Source organism: Calonectris borealis, chromosome 4, assembly GCF_964195595.1.
Source record: "Calonectris borealis chromosome 4, bCalBor7.hap1.2, whole genome shotgun sequence".
Classification (NCBI taxonomy): Eukaryota; Metazoa; Chordata; class Aves; order Procellariiformes; family Procellariidae; genus Calonectris; species Calonectris borealis.
The window spans coordinates 57,736,378-57,758,223 of NC_134315.1; the positions used below are offsets into that span (position 1 = coordinate 57,736,378).

General features: G+C 39.5%; 1 protein-coding gene across 7 annotated transcripts in view; it reads right to left on the reverse strand.

Moving 5' to 3' along the window:
- PPA2 (inorganic pyrophosphatase 2) overlaps positions 1–21,846 on the reverse strand; it is a 41,530-nt gene that overhangs the window by 11,750 nt on the left and 7,934 nt on the right. For 4 of the 7 annotated variants that reach the window (XM_075149673.1, XM_075149674.1, XM_075149678.1 and 1 more), the window contains 6 exons: positions 17,273–17,326; positions 14,640–14,759; positions 12,212–12,298; positions 10,794–10,920; positions 2,995–3,122; positions 1,091–1,176 (listed from right to left, as the gene is read on the reverse strand). In XM_075149673.1, coding sequence (XP_075005774.1) covers positions 1,091–1,176; positions 2,995–3,122; positions 10,794–10,920; positions 12,212–12,298; positions 14,640–14,759; positions 17,273–17,326 — 602 coding nt within the window. Of the gene's footprint in view, positions 1–1,090; positions 1,177–2,994; positions 3,123–10,793; positions 10,921–12,211; positions 12,299–14,639; positions 14,760–17,272; positions 17,327–20,127; positions 20,342–21,846 lie in introns of all 7 variants that reach the window. The other 3 variants (XM_075149680.1, XM_075149675.1, XM_075149677.1) reach the window with 2 other exon arrangements.

Here is a 21,846-nt window from a genome sequence, read left to right on the forward strand (position 1 = left end):
TGGCAGGCCACCCTTGGTTTGCAGCAACCTGTCTGAAGTATCTATCAAGAAGGAGGAAAAAACAGGTCAAAACTCTGCTCCTACATAAAGCAGTAGATACCTGTACTGCTTCCAGAGAACAGACAAGCTCTGGGACCAAATACTTTGCAGAAACATTTCCCTATGAATATATATCCTTTCACACCACAAGTGAGTTTAGTCATGAGTTTTTAAGGTCCTACAGAGTAAACAGCAAGAAGTTCAATTCCTCAAAGACTGCGATTTTAATTATTTTTTAATTTCATCAATATGAAGCTCAAAGTGCCTCTGAAATGACCAAGACCAAAATTTGAATATTATCCTTCAGTATTCTTGCCATGCTAAAGTAGAACTACCAACCTGTCCAACTGCTAAGGTGTTCAATCAGCTCCAAGAAAGAGAGAGAAAGTCACATTTTCCCAATAAAGTAGAAGATGACAGTGACTTTCTGAGCACAGCTTCCCCCACAGCCTTTGCCCTCTGGTTTAGCTAATGGCTATCTACAGCCCTTGGAAAGCACCAGGCAAAGATACCTGCTTGCTCTCAGGGCCTCTGGTGCCAAAACTGCCAATGCAAACCAGTCCAGAGACCTTAAAAAAGTCCATTTTAATTTAGACCAGGCCAAAGGCTAGTAAAGAACAGAAATTCGGTTCTCTCATTCCAGAGAACAACTAAAAAATACGGAATGCTAAGCTGCAAAAGAATTTTGCATCACAGCAATGCAGCATGGAAGGATGGAATAAACAGTGACATGAGGATTTGCATGGGATACCAAGATGCTCCCAAAATGATCCCAAACAAACACTCTGGGGCCATTTCTCGAAAGTTGAAGTAATCTCTGTCACTTTTATATAATCAATATATTTTTGGAACCACTTACCAGTAAGTTATCATCATACAAGGTGCAATTAGTCAATCATAGTCTATTATCAATTAATTATCATTCAAAACCATGAGTATTCCTGTCATCTCAAAGTAAAAAAATCTAAGCAGTTCATGCACAGCTGCCACATCTTGAATACCACCAGTACTAGCACAATACAAAGAGGAAAAAACGTGACTGGATACTTACCACTTAATAGTACCTCCATCAGCTTTTTTATGAAGCAAAGCTTTCCAGTATTCATGGGTGGATTTAATAATTTCAACAGCAAAATCCTAGTTTACATCAAGGAAAGGCTTTATGATTTAAAATGTTATTAAACAGAAAAAAAGCCACAGAACTAGTTTATTAAAACATACTGTTTCATGTGTTATTTTAAGGGGCCTCCTTTGAGGCCTCATTAAATTTCTGGAAAATATAACACCCTTTTTTATGAAAAGAAACAAACTTCTCTATCTGTCAAATACACTGGCAACACATTCAGGACCTTCCCTCAGTCCGCAGCCAGAAAACACGACGGCTGCACAAAAAAATGAAATCAGCACTAGAGGCTAAGCAGACACCTACAGCTGTAGAAGACTGTACCAGGTCCTAAATGGGACAAAGTATGTGAGCTATGACTCCTCTGTTACATGTGCACATCAGGGTCAGAGTTAAGGTTTCCCCTCTAGTGGCAAAATTTGCATTTACTTCACTAATTGCCCAATCATATACTTAAGCATTTGCAACAACGTAACATGTCAGCTGCTTAACAGTTTTTGTTTGTTTAAAAACAAAAGTAATATTGGGGGTGGGTATGAAAAAGCTTCAAAAAAAAAAAAAGTAAAATAAGCCCTCAGTGTCCAGATGATGATATCTAGACTGGCTTGCAAAAAGCTGCCAACAGAACATTCACATTTCCTAACAAGGAGTGACTTGGCAAAATGCCACTGGAACATTGTGAACTTCAGCAGAGCTGCTGGAGCACAGCCACGGCCGCCTCGCCACATCCTGGGTCTCCAGAAACGCTTGGGAATTATTCAAGTGCTCCAAATCAGCTATCTCAGGGCATTTAATGCCTCAAGCCTGAACTCCAATGGCCTGACAGGGATATACCCTGTTAAACTCTCACTACAGAGCAACGTTCTGCTTTGCAAAGCAGGAAAATCTCCAAGAGCAGTTCCTGGGAAAACAGGGGAGAGATCAGGTTATCAAGCCTTACAACTCTACACTTCATTGATTTAAAAGACAGTTTTAGTGCAGAGGGGAGTCAGAGCATCTCTTTAACAAGACAAAACATGTAAAGTTGTCTGTGCTGGTTAGAAGGCATTTTATAACTTTGATAGCACACTGCAAGGCTAAACTAGCTGACACACGGACATCACTCATTAGGAACCTGTGATTCTTCACCAAAAATAGTCTACAGAGTGTGCAATACTCGATCTGCAAAGTACTTTTACTCAAATCACACCCCATTTCCTCTGAAAAAATCCAGGTATTTTCTTCAGCAAGGTCTATTCCCTGGTCCACTCTGCTTTCAAACATTGGCCATTTTTACTGCAGATAGTTTAAAACACCATTCATTTTTTCCATAAAAGGAAAAAATATTTTTTCAGCCTTCAAGCCAAAATCAGGTCAAATGTTTTTACATAGAATTACCAGGAAAAAATACACCTTGAGCAAATACCAAATACAAGAAAATCTGCAACCTATTGTCTGTCTTAAACTGCACACCCTTAAAAAAACATCAGGAAAATTTATCAATCAAGACTGAAAAAATACCTGAAAAGACAATCTGTTAATGCCTCTGACAGGGATAATGAAAATGCTGTGGTGAAAAAAACCGACAAACATACAGATGCTTGTGTAAGTCTCATCAGGATTAGGACGCAATGTTTTTTTGCAGATTTCCTTTAGTAACTTATGCCTTTTCCCTGAATAAAATGGAGGGCAGCAAACATTATTTATTCCTAGCCTAATAAATTGTATTCAAAGATCCTTCATATAAAAATTCTTTTTGTTAAACCTCTGCCTTTACAATCCCTAAAATTCTAGGGTGTATTAAAGAGGCCATATGACAGAAAGATGCATCTTTAATTTTGGATTATCTTCACCTTGTCTTTAAATTCTCCATTAAAAGCGAACCGATTTTCCGGTTTACCATCAGGGACTTTATATAATCGGAACCAGTCAACTGTAGCCTCAAGGTAACCTGGTTTGTGCTTCTTGACATCATCAATATCTGTAGGTTAAAAAGAAAAAAAATAGAAAAGCACTGGTGATTTTTACTCACAATTTTTGTAACATTCATTTTTTAAAGTCTCATAAAGGATCTGCAAGCAATTTGATTTCACCAAGCACTTTCAAAGTCATTGGGGAACTTCACTTTATTACATCAGCTGCTCATAGTTAATATCTTATGATTTCACAACCACACTAAACAGGTAAACCAGTTGCCTCCTGCCCTTCATTAATTAAGACCCAAAGGGACAATGAATAAAAGGACCATACTTCTGACAGGAGAGGAAGAAAATTCCGTATTTATAGGCTTTCATCTCAGCAGGTACCTCTTGTAATACTTAGATTATTCAGTGAGGTATATTTTTCCCCAGCAACTGCAGGGACTACAGGCATTTTTTGATAATGAAAGAATAGCTAGTAAAAACATTTCAACACATGGATTTTTAAACCAGCACCTCAAACCAAAATACAGGCTTGACTTCTCAAAGTTATATTAAAGGCATCCCTTTGCTCACACTACTTCCAAATTCAACCCATTAGATACAAGACAGATACGTGCCAGGAGCACTAAACACTAACTCTGCTGATAACCCCATGATATCTGCATATTCACAGTGATAAGCCAATTCCACCTTTACCTCTATAATTCTACCATGCAAAGATGGAACAGGACAGAGAGAGGAATGCATGCCATCTGCAGGACACCCTTGGGAGGCAGAGATGAACATTGCACCAGTGGGTATAGAGAGATTAAACAGTCACACAGTAATTCTGCTTGAGGGCTATACTGCTATAGCAAAGACGCAGTTCATGATCTTAAACATTTACTTCTGCTTTGCATATCAAATTTTAGCGGGTTGACCTGTGAGACTACCATCACTCCTGTCGCTTGCAACGAGGTGGTCCTATCAGCCCCTCTGGCAATATGTTTACATGCAAAAGCCTTCAATACAATTTTAATTGATTTTGATACAGTAAAGGATTTTGTCCTTTCTGGAAGCCAAGTACTTTTTGTAGCTGGTGTAATCCTTCTCCTTCCATCTATTTCCCTCCTACAGTCACTTCTGATGGAAATGGGAGCTGACTTTTTATTGCTGTGCTTTGCATGCAGTCTTCCAGCTATTTCGTAACCTCACTCTGCCCAGGCCACCTTCCATGGTGTTATTCTCTTTCTCTAGTGTTTTGCAAGTCACTTGCTCATTTCTCCCTTCCCGATTCCCTCTTGCTCTCTCTCCATATTGCTTGGCTACTTCATTCTCTTCTCCCATAGATAATGCCTCACTCACTGACATCTCCTGCTTGGCAGTGATTCCTGATGGATACTCTTCTGTCTATCCAGTCGTATAAACCAGATTTTCAGAGTTGCTTAGTCCACAGAATTGACACCTAGTCATGTGTTTTCCGTCTTTAAGTGCGTAAATGTCTTTTTAAAATCTGGTCTGTGAACCTGAACAAAGACATTCAAGTATTTCTAAAGAGCACAGTAAGAGAAGGGAAAAAGTCTTGTGTTACAGACCATTCAATTCTCTGTAGACCACCAAGAGAGGTGACACGTGGACTGAACTGTGAGACCACACCTATGCAAGAAGATATGCTGAGTGTTCATAGGCATCTGATAGATGCCACTCCCAAATTCCACTGGATCACACACTACCCAAAGAATAAAACATGAAACTTTGAAGAACCCTATGTAAATTTCTGCTTCTGCATGCACTTAATAGGGCTACGTGTTTATGGACTCAGAGTAAAACACATTTTGAACTTGGCTGCTGGCCATCTGCCTGTAGAAGATTAGGGAGTTTCATTGGCAGAATCCCAGAAAAAAGCAAGGGCACATAAGGCTGTGCTAGAGGCAGGTCTTCTAGCTGGAACACATGTTTAAGAGTACAAGAAGCCTTTCATTGGGGTGGGTGGGTGAGACCAACCCAGAAGGAATAGTTTAGAAAAGGTTGGGGTCTTGGTTGGAGACAGGCTGCTTCACTTGGGCACTAACAAAACTGCAGCTCGAACTCAAATCAGTTTCAGAGCTCCAGTGTATCATCCTCTTCTCTCCAAGCAAGGGAACATCCCTCCTCCCATGTCGAGCCCTTCTCATCTCTTCCTGTTGTGCAGTTTGAACTCACAATTTCTAGTACTTGTTGAACATAAAGTATCTCCTCAAGTCTGTAAAGCAAACCAGGATGCTGCAGCTATTTCCTTGGCTCCCAGCAGTGGATGAACTCCAGATCTCCATCTCCAGACACTATTTAAATTCAAGCATACTTTCTCAGACTGCTGCTCCTTTTTTCTGGTTCCTGTTCCAGCAAACTTCTCTCCTAACTCTGCTTGTCCATTCCTCCTACTTGGTTATTTGCCTCCTATTCCCATAAAAACTGTTCATCAAAAGTGCTTTACTGTCTACTAACTGACACTTGGGCCCTTCCCCACCTGTTGTTCCATATTTATAGGCTTTGTTTACATTTCTTTAAAGGACTCAAATATTAGAATAGGCTTTGGGGCAGGCTTTCATCACCTCCTTAAGATACGGATGACCATCTTCATGGATAGAATCATCTCTCTGAATTTCACGCTCACTCTACTGGAAAATACCTTGCCTAGGTAAAATGACTACACAGAATCAGGCTACAGCATTATATGGCCCCTAAAGTACTAGTTGCTGTATATTCTGTTTTTGAGAACTTAAAAAGGGGGACAGTGGTTGCTTTTGTTTCCTTGGTTCCTTGCAAGTTATTCTCCTTCATCCCCATGCTTCACTTCACTATTCTTTATTATGAAGGACAGCTACTGGGCACCAAATGAAGCTTAGATTGAGGGGAAAAAAAACCCAACCAAAACATCTGTATTATAATGGGAGTTCGTGGCAAGGAGCAGGAAAAACTGCAACAGTGTAACCAAAAAAAAAAAAATCAATCCTGTTGCTGTGGAGTCAGCACATACCACAAAATATAAGGAAAACAGCAGCTCTTGCATCACTCAATAGCTACCTCTTCAGTTCATTAAAAAGCACCATAGAAAAGCTTGAAAGACAGCTTGTCCTCTACTTTGAAATCCAAACAGCATCTTTGGGTTATCAGGGGAAGGAGGAGAAAAATATACTCAGAAAACAGAAAAGTAAGCAAAGAAAGGTAAAAGAAAAGATCATGATAAGCAGTACAGTGATTTACTGCACTAATATATATAGAAGCTAGCTGCATATTATAATAATAAAAAAAAACCAACAAAAAAACCTAGATGTCTTTTCCGCGGCAGACACTGTTAGACACTTTTTTCTGACCCTGACTGCTTACCTTCCCTTAGAGTTACGTACTCACACTGATGTCAAAAGGGGCTGAGCAAGTATGGGAGTAGCAAGCATGTACCTGGCCTAATGCGATTTCATGTCTGCAAGCAAGTCCTGCTCAGAGCGACAGAGCAGAAAGGTCAGGCTCTTGCAGGTACATTAGCAGCCCGTAGCCATTGGGCTCTAGGCAGTAATTTCTCTATACTGCCTACATACAACCATAGGTCCCATTTTTCTGGGCACCTAAATTAAGCACCAAGGGTTAAAAAGAGATGGCTAATCACATTAAGGGTTGCAGTTTAGTCTCAATAAGGAAAATCTCTAGAGGTTGGCACAAACAACTGCTGCTAGCTCTCTGTCAAGGGAGTGAGCCAATGCAAACGCAGATCCCAATTCTATCTGGCTTTACAAAAGAGAGCAACAAAAGCATTTGTACAAAACTACCATTTTTAGTACAACAGATGCTGCCTCTTGCAAGCAAAGCTAAAACAACATGCTTGCAGCAAGCTTTCTAAACAAGGTCTGTGGGAAGAGAGGACATATGTTTTTAATAACATCTTATAAACATTTACAGGAAGCAGCAGCTACATTCCATATAAAGGCATTTGGTGTATTTTGTGCAGCATGGTGTGAGGGGGTAGGAGGGGAGCCTCAGTACAGATAATTAATTTCTTTATATTGAATGCTTACACAAATCCACAACAAAGGTTTTCAGGGCCTCTGCTGCTTCTCTGCACATAAATACACTCACATGCAATGGTCTGTAACAATATATGGTACAAAGTATGCAATATGCTTTCTTTTTGCCATTTAGGGTTTGATCACTTAACTCAAAAAGCCAATCTTGAGTTGCACATTGGAAAAGAAGCACGGCAACATAGCACAATTAACTATACCAGTGCCAGCAAATGGTAGCGCAACAAAGCCAGTAGGCATCACCAACTGCTGTTGAATATATCCAAGCATCTTTCCGGTGAGCAACAGCAAAAAACAGCTGCTAAGATTCCAGGCCAGTAAATCACCTCCAAAATGCCATCCAGCATACATGGTTTGTCCAATTTGCTCAGGGAAGGTAAGATGACCTTTCGAGAGTCGGACTTTTCATAGGCTGCTTCAAACACACTTCCTGCTTCAACTACCAATGATTTTCAAAACGTCTTGTCCAACATGAAGATGCCATATACATTTAGATCAAATTACAGCATGAAAATATCACTCATCCCTTCTGAGCCCAACCTTGTAAAGCACATCAAATATGTATGTGAATTCCAATATATTAAATTCCGTCCAAATTCTCAGATAAGCAGACAAGCAGCCTTTCCACTCCAAGAATTTGCTTCTTTCCTGGCTAGTATTTTACAAAAAACAAACAAAAAAAAAAAGCAGCCAGGCCTATTACACCACCAAGATTTAGTGTTTCAGCATGCAGGGAGTTTTTAGGCCCTTTCCCAGACTTGCTTGGTCTGAAGTTGCTTTACTGCTCCACTAATGGCCATCTGCCTAACTGCCTGAGCAGAAAGACAACACAGTGGTTTTCAGGTAGCCACAAAGACAGATCTTATTGAAACAAGATAAATCTGAAAATGTCCAGTTTTAGTCTAAAAGAAACTTTCTTATACAGATACCTGCATCTGACATACAGCTTTTATTTGGAGTGAGATTGTCCCCAAGCCCACCAGTATTAAGTGCTATAATTTCAAACAGATTACCTTCCAAAGGACAGTCTGAAAAGACACTATGCCCCTGCTATTCCCACTGATGACACAGTTCCCACTTGAATAGGTGCTAAGCATTGCTTATCATTCCTGGGTATTGTCACTATAAACTAGAGTTTCTCATTGCCCTGTGTGAAAAAGAGTTCTAGGCAGGGTTTCCAATTTAAACCATTTATGTATCAATAAATGCCTGCAGGACACACTACAGTGGCATGCTATGAATAAATAATGAGAACTGCTCAGAAGTTGGGACTGCTCAGTTTTAAGTTCTGTGAAGTCTCAGAAAAATCAACTGCATTTACGAGAACGATCACAGTCCCAGAAGGAGAATATACAGAGTACCTGGGGTGTGCTTAAAGCAGCAAGAGGAGTTAACACACTGCGCAGGCTCAGGATGGGGTTTGCAAGTAATCACCACTCTGGTGTCTCGGAATTATCTTTTCCAAATGTTCACTGGGGGCTGTGCACATACTGAGCTGAAAGCAAATGTGATGATTCTCAATCCAATTTGAAATGTTTAACAAATGATACAAAAATGACTGGACAGACTCAGAAGGCAACACTTAGCCTCATCTTTCCCTAGGAGGCCACCACCGTAACACAGCAGCACATTAATTATTGAGGGAGATACCAGTTTTATCTGTAGCTGCTATTCCTTTATGCTGAAATAATTAACATCTTTAGGAAGAGGGAAAAACAAGTATAAAAGGACATATTGTACTGCCTACTCCAACAGATTTGTTTGTTTTCAGACTGAAGAAGGATTGCTGTTAAACACTGCAAACCAGTCATGTTTTGTGAAAGCAGATGGGGACTTTTTTTTTTTTTCCTTTTTCTTTCCTTTTGTAAATCCTGGACTGCAACTCAAATCCCAAAGGGAAATCATACTAAACTGGACAAATATTTCTGCACTTCTCTGAACCTCAGAAGGACAGCTCTCTTCTTGAAGTTTTGCACCTATTCTCTGATATGAAAGGATCCACACAGGAATCAACTACAGGCAATGGTTTGCCCATTCCCTGCCCCCCCCCTTTTTTTTAAAAAAAAAAAAACAAGACAAACTCTTGCTCCCCTCCCAAACAAACTAAAGCTGTTACACAGCTGACACAAATCAGTCATCACCTGAAAAAAACAAAACAAAACAAAACAAAACAGAGGGCTTTCAAATAGAGCTACTTAACCCAGTGGTATAAACTGTCCCAGTTTTGCCCCTCCTTAGCGGGCTCCTTTTAAATTCTCTCACCCACTTTCCTGATTAAACTCTCTCAGAAATTGTTAAGGAAAAAAGGTAACAGTTAAACAGAACAGTGTATAGAAATAAAGGGCTAATTACTTGTCTTTTAACTACTGACACTTATATCGCATTTCACTGCACATTATAGAGAGGTTTAAATTGATACTAACATTAACAGCAAACTATTACTTACTATTTCTTTAAGCTGAACTTCTTAATCTCTAACTGTCAAAGTAGTTAAAGAGTCATAAACACTATGTAGTAATTCATCTGCCCAATGATTTTAATCAGCATCAACCCAAGAGTTTCCTTTTCCTTATTTCCTCTTCTCCCCTTCTCTCCCCACAAGCCAAGTATTCTCCACGTGAAAGCAACCTGCAAGAAAACTGAGAATGAAGGGCCAGTCCACTGATATACTTACTTTACATTCAAAAACCAGGAAAAAGCCTCAATGGCCAAGAAACACAATTCCTTAAAAAGCTACTGGATAGCCCTATTCCTACAGGCCACTCTGTGCCTTGGTGCTCCCTACCAACAAAGAGGAGGCTCTGATCATACATGCCTGATGGTATATATGGGTTTTGGTCTCATAACAATCACTAACTTTTAGACAAACCTCCTCACTCAATTCTCATGATTCCCAGTACCATTGCATTTGAGGAACCTCCATTTATCCAGAGAAAAGTTGCACTTTACCTGTGCTGTAAAAACCAAACTCCCTGCCGTTTTAACACATCTGTATCATCTTATCGAACAGCCTGCAAGCAGAATTACACCTCACGTGCTCTTCACATAGACACATTTTAGTACTTGAATTCCATTTGGATACCAGAAGCATGATCACAAGGAGGACAAGTCTGGACGGGATATTTCCCCCTGAACAGCTAGTCATCACCAAGGCTGATATGAGGATGAGCTGCGTTAGCAGTTGACTTTGCAAATTTTCAAGCTAAGAGGTGAAACCTAATCGTTCATACTAGGCAACAAACCCTGAAAGTAACCCAGTTACAAGTGACAAAACATTGGAAATGTACAGTCCTTTTCAGAATGCAACACAATGCCTGCAAATATAAAAGGAACAAACACTTTCAACAAGGAAAATAGCAGCGTGCTACATAATCTGCGTGGGTAAATATGCACTATTACACAGGAGATAAGCCTGTAGTTTTAAGAGTCACTTTCTAAGGCAGTAGTGTTTCAGAAGTCAAAAGACTTTTTGCATGATAGGTCCTCTTGAAAATCCAAGTGAACCTTTTCAAAAGCTTAGTGTGAAAGCACATATGCCCTCCTTGAAGGAAGCACCTGATTTAAACAACAACAACAAAAAAAAGTCTTGCCTTTCCACTGTCTGCCTCTTCTTGACTTGGGTGGCCTAAACTCAGGTACCACTCTACCGTGCAAGTTGCTGACGTAATTTCTGTTAAGAAAGATAAAAATACTTGCCATGGATTTTCTGAGCTTCTGGGTCATCCACACTGATAGCAATTATCTTCCAATCTGTCTCTCCTTCATCAACAAGAGCTAAAACACCCAAGACCTTCACCTGAACAATCTCACCAGAAGAACGAATCTGAAACAGAACATAATCTCACAAAGATTTGGAAAACACTACATGGAATTTCTCTTTTACCTTACAGACAAAATAGTTTTACTACATTTTTGACCAGCAGCTAACAGAACTGCAAGATAGATCTGTAAACCACATCTGTTTCCCCCACCGTTGCTGTTCTTCAACCCTCAATTCTCCAGTCAGCATTGATTTAAGTTGACAACACAAGCTAGAAAATTCCTCCTTCTCTACTACCCCACTTCCCCCACACCTTCTTGATCTTCACCCCAAACTACAAGTCAAAAGTTTCTCATACTCATTTTTTAACTCCTTCCTGCCTCTTGACTCTGCTTTCCCAACTCTTGGTCTTTATCTCTTGCTGTTCCTTCCTCTAGACTCCAATATACACATATGAACACACACCCCTTCCCCAGAAATATCAGCACAACTCTTTTTTGCATTTTCTTGGGAACCTTCTCCCTACCAGATAATATTCCCTCTATAACTCTTTCTGGATTCCTTGAAATTCAGCTTTAGGTTCCTTTCCTCAAATAAAGCCACCTTCGCTGAGGTCACGAATTAAATTTCTCCTTATGTAAAATATCCCAAGAGATCCTTCTTCCAAACTCATCTGTTTCGTAACCCCATCTTTGATACCACAGAGGACTGCTCCATTCTTTGCTGCCTCAGACATGTAGAATTTTTTTTCAGTGAGCTAAACCTTCCCCCTATACCTACTAATGGTGTTTGCTGTACCTCTTTTTCATCCATCCACTCTAAATCTCATAACTCTGCAACACTGCAACAGGTTCCTGTCTTTTCCTCTAGAGAAGAGGGACCTAATTCTGTTTGCACCCATGAGAAAACTCACACCTACCTCCTTTGTGGGTCTGACCTCTTAATTTTATGTGCATGACGCTGCCATGCTTCCTCATCTTTCAGAAACCTATTCCTAGCTCCAGTACTGTTAACAGGGGAAAAAGAAAGAAAACTTTTCCTTTCCCAAAAATCTTAACCTCCTCCCCTCCTTCACCCAAAACTCACTGTCCAGCCACAGAACTTCAGGGTGGTGTTCTCTTATTTTCCCTTTTATCCAGTACACAGACTTTACTAAATCCTGCTTTTTTTCTCCTTTTTAAAAATCCACCATTTCCTTACCTATTCCCTCCTCAGATCCTCTATTCATACTTTTGTCATCCCCTGAGACTATTACCATCTTTACTTGTTTTCCATCTGCCCTTCTCTTCCAAAAGTTGTTACCAAATTATTAAATTAACCTTGATAAATTAAATTAATCCTGACAAAGACAAACCTTTGAACCTATTTCACAAACATCAATAGGATCATTATCCCCACAGCATCCTGTACTGTTATCTGTATGGTTTGGATCTTCCCAGGTCTGTCAAAGGAAAGAGAATTATCAGTTACCAGTTGATCTGCAATTACAATTCGTCTAACCACTAAATTACTAAGATTAATGAAAACACCAATAAAAACATCAGCTTTCTGAGAACAGTCTTGCTCAATGGGAAAAAAACCAAGCAAACAAATAAACAGCCAATGGACTGATGTTGAGTAACTCATCCTCATACTCAGGACAGGTAACATGAGGATTACTGAGGACATAGTAACAAAAGCATTAACTGCACCCATGACAGACACACTTAATCAAATTGCAATGATTAAGGCATCAGAGGACCCTGAATACGTATTTTCCTGGTTACTAGTGGTTGTGGGGTTAAGCTAGAACATCGTACAATCGCATTCTTATTATACTCTTTAAATACCATGGCACTAACGTAAGTTGCTTTCAAAAACATCTAGGCTTTGAGCTAACCAAGCTCCTAAGTATGGATTTGTCAGCACCCAATTAGCTTTTTTAAGTTTTTAGATTTAGGTATGAAACATTTCTCAGTATTTTGAGATGTGTACATTCCCAAGAACAGCCAGCAGCTTAAGGCCAAAAAAGCTTCACCAGGAGGCAAGTTCAAATCCCTGCTCTGAGCTCTGTACAAGCAAGGAATCATAGCCAAGTTATACTAACTTAATTGCTGAGAGCAATACCAGAGCAATACTGGTTTTGTCTCTCACTGGCTAGTAATGAGTAACTCATTCTAAAGTGGAGAAGTTTTCTTGGTAAGAATTTTGAGTCCAATGAAGTTTTGTTGAAAAGGTGTTAGAAAAGTTTTTTCTGAGGAGCTATGCTGTTACCTCCTGCTGTCCACAATCAAACCTCCACCTCAAACTTGTTCTTGAGAACTTGACTGATACTAAAAGGCAAAACTGTGAAAAGCAAATGCTCAGGTGTTTGGGTAGCAGAATCATTACCAAAAAATTGCTGAAGTGGAGTCAAGAGAGAATATCAACTTAAAGCTTATTTTTCCAATACTCTTCCAAAGTGCTTTTTATTTAAGGCTGCATTATACTGGTACTATTATCCTGCCCAGCTGCACCCCTCCACCTGTAGGTTAGAAGGAAAGCTTGCTAGGAATGGTATTGTTCTCTGGACAGTACAGCAACTCCTGCAATAATGATAGTCCTACTGTCATTTTTATCTTCTCTGTTCCACAGCATAAAACAGCAGCCACAAATACGTATCTTTAACCCATAGACTAGGGCTGAACTTCTGGCAACTGTTGATCCTGATGAAAAGTCCTCTTGTGACAATGGAGACACTGAATAAGATTTTGTTTGTAACTGCTAGTAGGAATCTGGAGTATCATCTAGACTTCAACAATTGGAAGTGTAATGAACCAGCTGCTATTTTAAAGTTATTACAGAAAATAAAAATGACAATTATCTCCAGCCCTCTCTGACTCACAAGGTAACAAGGGGAGCTGAACATTTCTCCTGGGGAAAGTGTCATCAGTCCAAAATAATGCACTTTGTGCAGGAAAATATTCATATGTTTAATTTTGACTTTGTACTAAGGCACACATGAATTTCAAAACATTAAATGGAATTGCTGGTTCCCAACTATACCTACTTGGAAACTTTGTCTACTGAGACTGCTGACTGGGTAAGAACTTCATTGCTATACTCCAGCAGGGTGTAAAGAAAATAAATTACTCTTTTCTAGCTCCATCACGTTCTTCAGTACTAATTTAACTCCAGTGCATTATTCACAGAAATGAAAAAAGTTTAAAACCTTTCATTATGCTCAAAATTTCAGCCATTAGTTGGGCTTTTTCAAGGCTCAAAGTTTTGAATGTGTCATGATCAGTAAAGTCTCACAGTTCAGACAAAAGTTAACTAAGGCAGTTGAGGTTTAATCTAAAGAAGAACAGCCCTTGTGTTCCTCTTTGTTAAAGATATTAAGAAATCCCAATTAAAATTTATGCTGCAATACATGAAAATCCTAAATTAGTTTTTAAAAAAATGTCTTGTTTAAGCAGAAAAGGACTACTTGACAAAGTATTGTTGAATGGTAGACCTCGACAGTTTAATTCTGTTACATTAATTAATTCTGTTAATTCTGTACAGAGATGCAGACTAAAGATTTGAGATTTCTTGATCATTTAACTCCTTCCTGAAACACGGCACATATTTACACCCACACCCAAATTCTGATCAAAATTTATGGACACAATAAAGCTCAACATAAACAAAATCCTAATTTACAAATGTATCAAAGAAAAACATCCCTCTTGCAACTGATTTGCATTCAGGCAGTACCCAAGATTTACAAGGCAATTTACACAGAAGACAGAAAACTTTCACCATTATAACAAAAATGTTACCTGTGGGAGGGCACCATAATTCCATATATAACCCTTGTGAGGAAAGATATTTGCCACGTATCGAAGCTTGCCTTTCTTTATATCTTGTTTAATGGGATTCAACGGTTCTTCAGTGGCAATCTAAGCAGTGAAAAAGAGAGAGAGGGAGAGAGAAAGAGAATGGTAAAATGGAAAGCAATTCATTCTGTACGCAACCAGTTAGAAAGCTTCATCTGGGAGCATGTGCTTATGGCTTGAGAAGTATTAAAAGCACGATGGCCTCACTCTAAATCTCAAGGGGCATGTTCAAAAAGCAGCTTATTAAGGTTTTAAATAACGTTGAGAAGTATGCAAGAACAAAAACGAATGTAGAAGAGAAAGTAATATATTTATAAGGAGAGTGTCACGGTCAAACATAAATACTGAAAAGAACTTAAGTTAGAAGCTCTTGCACTTTATAGTACAGGTTCAACAGACATACAAATGGTGGCACAAGTTCTTCAGCCAACAGAGGCTTTGACAGCAACAGGGGAAATGTTTCATCTTCTTCTCACCCCCTGCTCATTGCTCTCCTATTGCATACATCCCTTCTCTCCACCAGCCCTCAGCATACAAATGCTTTTTAGTAAGGACAAGTTCTGCATAGTCACCAAATGCCAACTTCACGCAGATTTGGAACAAGTTAAGCTAGCATTAGAAGAAGGCATTTTTATTCCCAAAGAAGCACTCACAGAAGGACTGAAGTAATTAAAGCTGGTTTATTATTGTCATTATCCTCCCCAAAACTTCAAATACAAACCCACTGCCATATAAGTTACCTACCACACATCAGCTGATCCGCTGTAATCATCCTTTTGACACTCGACACCACAACCCAATCCATGTTAGCTGGCTCTTGCTTACAAACACTCATCTGAATGGCATCACATTTGTTACAGGCTATGAGCACACACTGGCTCAGGTGGTACGTAGGTTGCATGCATAAGCACACAGCCCTTAGTCCACATTCATTTTACAACACCCTTATAATTTACCTAAAGCACCACCACCAAAGCCATCCCAAAGGAATTCCACCTTTCTGAGCCACACCAAACTGTCAATAGCAAGCACTTATTCCACAAGAAAAGCCTCCCCAAGAGCTGAGATCAAAGTTCACACATTTCTGGTTTCACACTTGATTCTACCTGCTTCTGGTCAAAACTTAACAATGAAGACATTGAATATGCCACCTGGAACTTTGACAGAAGTGGAGCTCAGCAATGCTTTTTCTTGATGTAAACTGGGACAAGGAAGAGTAACTGACAAACAAAAGTCTCATGAAAAGCACCTTCAGTAAAATCAAGGGAAGAACAACAGGAATACAACAAACTGATGAGCAGGAGATCTGGCACCAGGGATGTAACAATGGGATACATTCATCCTAAGGCAAGGTTTAATTGCCTACAGTCTCCATTCCACGTGAGGGAATCTCAGCACGGAGATGCAGACAAGACCTGGTATTAGCACCCTACCACAGTCTGGAATGAAGGACTGCCAGGACACAATGGCAAGGCAACTGCCTTAACCATTAATGCAGGAAATTTCAAGGATATTAAAAGTTATAGATAGAGAACTACATGTGGTCTCCTCTGTCAAGCCAGAAAAGTCTAAACCCACTGATTTCTGAACCTAACAGGACAGCAAACTTTTCTGCCCTTGACATAACATGCCGAGAGAAGGGAGGGAGAGCAACCTGAGCTTTATGCTCAGGTCCAAATAGCATTGTCAAAGGGAAATTCTGCAAAAGAGAACTCAATTTCCACAATAAATCATCATCTTAAAATACAAGGTAAATATCCAAGGTAATCCTGCTTGCAAAATAACAACTGTGGTGGTAAACACAGTTCAAATGATCTTCCAGCATCAGGGAAAGGAGAAAACAAAATTCTGAAATAACAGGCTGGAGAGGGTCTTTGGTGTTATTTTTAATAATCAAAATAGTTAACAGCTCAACCACAAACTTCCTTAAAAGCATCCGGGAAGCATCCCTAAAATCAATACAAATGTTCAGGAAGATAGGACATATCCTGGTGAGATGTTATTTCAAGAACACTACAGATGAAGCATTACTCAGCTTCTATATTGTAACTGCACAGGAACAACCCACTAGGCTCTACTTTTAAAATAACTCCCTGCAGGAGTAGATACTTTCAATCAGTGAGGTCCCCAAGTATTTTTTTTGTCACAAGGAAATGCTTTTTCATTTGCAACTCCACTTGTCAGGATTTGGCCTAGCACACTATACAGCAGAAATGAGGGGAATTAAATCCTCTGAGTGGAATGCTCTATGAGCAACCAAGAGTATGACTAAATGTTGGACAATGTCCTGCAAGCCAGTACTCTAGGACTCTGTTGCAGTTATGCTGCACTCTGCAGTTAGAGGGCTGTCAAGAAGCAGTGCTCACCTACAGAAGGGAAACAAAATTAGAATCTCAACACTTTTTATAATCGCAAGGAAAAGTGTCTGTATGCACAACTTCAAATTAATTTTTTAACAGGGAAAATTTTATGTGTAAGGGTAATCCACACTCTGCTTAAACACTGACTATTGGAAGACACTGCATTGTCATAACTTTCATAAATACCTATATAAGCAAGGTATTTTTCTTAATTACCTCCATTTTTGCATTCGTCCAACGAGGCACTTCTACAATCATATTAAACAGGACCTAAAACAAAAAACAATGACAGAACTGAAAATAAAATCCACTTGGCATTTGGTATTTTCCAATAAGACAAATTCTCTCCTCTGTATTCAGCTGCAATACACATCACATCTCTCTGTTCCAGCTGCTTTTACGTAAAGTACAATTCATTTAGTTCCGCACAATGATATTCAACCTCCTTGGTTCATCCTTCCCCCACCCCACTCCTTTGAGAATTTGAACAACTAAAGTAGTGGAAATCCACATGATGTTTTTTATTCCCGTATCAATACTACTCTTCACAAAATGTTCAGAAAGTCCATGGAATGGTTTGCCACAAGGTAGTGGTTCCATCTACTAGTCAAAGAGGATTGGACATTTCTATAGGACAGAGTTAACTTCCCTCAAACACTGGAAAGGACAATGTTTGAGGATTTATTTCTTCAAGCCCTCCTCTTTTGCCTCATTCATTTTTCTAAAAAACCATGCAAATGCAACAACCACTGACATTTCTGATTTTCAGTCAAATCTGGTTGAAGTGAGGCAAAACGAATCCAAAAGTGATGGCAGAGGAAAGACATGGACACAGACACCTTATGTTTGCTTTAGCCTTCTTCCTAATAGAAACAAAGTGAAAGTTGTTTTAAGAAGGAGGGTGCAGGGGCGAAATAAACTTAAAACATGTAAACTTCCATGCTTTTAGAAGAAAAATAAGTAATCTACGCCCTTCTTTAACCACTGAGGACATTAAAAGTGACATTTTCCAAAGAGAACAACTCTGCGTAACTGCTGTAACATTTCTTCTTCTACGCTGTCAGAGTTAAGCACTACCAAGGAGTAGAGTATTAATCGAAATGGGTAACTAGACCAAACCACCCAGCAATCTCTACAACCTATTTTCTCCTAGATTACTAAAATAACCTCAAAATATCACATTGCCTGGGACATCTCTTCATAGCCAAAGAAAACTCGCATTGGTATTAAAAATCACAACAGTTCAGGATGAACAAAATATGTTCTTGCAGAAATTTATAGGACAAAAAATATAAAGTTAAACCAACTGAAGACTTGCACTGACTCTTTAACTACAATGCAATTAAGGCTCCAGCAGACTCTTAAATATTTGTATTTTTGCTCCTTGTATCCTGCAGCTGCAAAAACCAAATACCATTACCAGGGTCAATGCCACAGTTTGATTAAAGTAATTCCAAATACCTTCTGCTCCCAAACAAACTTGGAATGTGGAAAGCAAGAAGGCGAAGGAAAATCCCAACTGTCACTCAGTGTTTCTCCCATGAGATCACAAGCTATGCACAATCCTGGCAGCAAATTCCCAATACATTTAAATTAAATTTGCCATCCATAAGTACTGTGTCCATACTGCAATCAGTGGCATGTCAGATGGAATCACTTTTCCTGATCAGGTCATAACAAAATAAAACGGGGGGGTGAGGTGGAGGGGGGGTTGGAGTGGGAGAAAAAAAGGTGAAAGGTGCTTCAGATCAGTTTCATAAAGTACACCTTATGTATATAAGAACGGTTGAAACAGAGAATTAATCAGAAAGAGAGCTCAAAGATGTCAACACTAAGGAAGCAGACAGAACAAAGCAACATACATGCAGCAGCAGGTAAGGAAAGGGTTGGAAGAGAGCCAAATAAAGTCTGCACATCCAACTGGGAAACACTTGGAAAAAAGAAACGCACAGCATGAAAGCCAGTGCTGACAAGAAACTCTTAGGGAACTGCCAAGGAGGTCAAAGAATTGTTCTGACTGGTAGCTACAGGCAGAAAACTTACAAACTGCTCCTGGAATTATACACAATGTCTTCCCCTCCACCACAATCCTGTGTTTTTTTTGTTCAGATGCCACTGTACATTTTCCTGACCATGCCTAATACAATGGCTTCAGCAGCCTGTAAATCTTGGTTTTGAGTTTTAATCAGTCAAGAGTTACTCCAGGTCTTCACCAAAACAATTCTCAGGGCTGGACAACAACTGGACTGAAAGTAATACAATGCTGCTCTTAAAAACAAAAAATCACTTGGATTTAACTCAGCTCTAAGACTAGGCCTTCATAATTTGTGGTATCAGTCAAACGTGAATTGTCAAGAGTCTTAAATGTGACAGCCTGACAGATTAATTTGTATGCAAAAAAATCCCCGAAAGTACTCTCTCTAATACTAAGCTGCCACAAGCATTTACAGGAGATTAATAACTTCATGCAGTGCTTACACTTAAAAATAAAAAGTTTTATTTATAGGGCAATCACATTTTCACAGTGATGAGACAGGATTCACTGGTGTGGAAAGGAGAGCACATACTAGATAGCTTGACAGATAAAAAAAGAGTAGTAGTATACTCCTCTGGGTTTTTTAGGGTTTTTTCCCTCCTCTTTCCTATCTTGTTTCCCTCCTTGCCTAAATATCACCCAGGAATTCTTCCATCACTCTTATTTTCCCAGACCAAGCACCTCTTCCTTCTGCCCACTTGAATGTTCTCTCCCATCCCTTGCTGCAAAACCGTCCCTGCCTCAGCTGCAAACAGAAATGCAAGCGTCAGACACCACCTGTCTTCACAGATTACCATCTGCATATGCCATTCAGTGGTTAGTTTTGGATGGTGAATGCATCTGGTAATTGATATTTTTATCTTTATTTTAAATCAGTAAAACAAAAAATTCCACCCCACCAAACCCCCAAGTGAGCACTTCTACCCCGTCAAGCAATGGTAAGACTGTTTCAACAGCCCACTTGACACACCTTCCAGTGACAGAAAAAGAAAAAAGATCTCTCATGAAACGAAAACTATTGCTTTGGAAAGTTTACCATTTAACTGTCTTAGTATGACAGCAGTCAACTGGTCTGCCTATGAGATCGCTGCTTGCTGCAGTCCAGATTTAATCCAACTCTGCAAGCGCCTAATGTAGAAGGGACTCCACTTCATGATAGCAGACTGTACAACAGGCCAGATGGAGTAGTTCCTACAGGCTAGCCTCATGCCAACTCTGCTGGCTAATGGTTCCTTCAGAAGGACAGTCTCCTGGAGCAGGCAAGAAAAGAGGAGGAAACAGCTTCCTAGATTCAGAAAAAGGGACAGAACGCATCTGCTAGGGGAAGTGACCTGACAGAGCCCAGAGGGACTTTCAACACAGGGCATTTTGTAGCTTGTTTGACTTTGGGTTAATGTGAACACAAGATAGACATTTGTACTTATGCTCTATGCTCCTTGAAGAGATGATGGGAAGAAAAAAAAAAATCCATTTGCTCAACACAGAGAAGTCAAAAGTGCATTTCCTAATTCCTAAAACTCAATATGAAAATCAGCAGAAAACAACATCAGAAGGAACACCAGGTATGTCTAAATGATATCCTTTATTTCCTAAGAACTACACGCTAAGAACATTACGTGGGAACTCAGGTAGGATGTAAGTCAGTGTTTGCTTTATCAGGGTGTTTTCTTTAACACTGCCTGGCAACTGACTGCATTCCATTTCAGTTGAACATCATTTTTAATATATCATGATACCGTTTTTGCTGAGACAAGCAAAAATGTCTCTCACACAGAGAACAGGAACAGTTTTTGTTTTTCGAAATAAAAAACCCACAGAAAGATAAAAAGATACACAAATATACTTCAACACATTCATACAGCAAGTGTTGAGAAAAGCACGGAAAATACAGACTGTTGTACCCGGGTAAACTGTGAGTCAGCATTCTCTCCACTAAGACTGATGGCCAAAAATAACTGCTAGCTCTGACTGCACAGATTCTTATAGAAGATAACTCCTTTTCATCAGGGTTTGTTACTACAAACCTGAATATCACAGGAAGAAAAAAAAAATTAAGCACATTTCTAACACTATTTTTACAATCTCCCTTTTGGACTTCCATACACCCTTCTCGGAAACAATTCTTCCTTACCTAACTTTCCCTTTCTTATTCAAGTATTTCCTTTCCCAGTCTTCCCAAGTTCTTTAGTTGGTGCATTTGAAGGAAGGGTTTTGAATAGGTATGATTTTGCCCAAGGGTTGCAACACTTAATGCTCAACTCTGAAGGTTCAGCTAATTTGAAGCAGAAGTGGAGCAACCTATGTAAAGCGAGGAAAGTGACAAAACAAGAGAGATAAAGAGAGGAACAGAAACTCAGTATAATTTCATAAAATTACAAACATCACCATTTTTTAAGGCCTGATTGCCATTCACCATTACCCTTGCATGACAGGGAAAAGAGATATGCTAAAGCTTACAATTGCTTTAGTCATTTTTATAGTAGAGTGCTTAAAAAAAAAAAAGTGAAAGCATTAAAGGCAGCATTTGGGGACTACTGACCCTTCCTCACTGAGAAGCTCTGAGCTCACAAGACAGAGGGAAGAAAAAGCAGCTATCATTTCCATTTCTTTTCTGTCTGCTCATTTGCAATTTTGCGGGGATACTCATCAGCCATCAACTGAACATGGCAGCATGCACCTGAGGACTAACAAGAACAAAAAAGATGAGTTGCAGTCCAGCAGCGGTGTGAACAAAGGATGATGTTTCAAAGGAAAA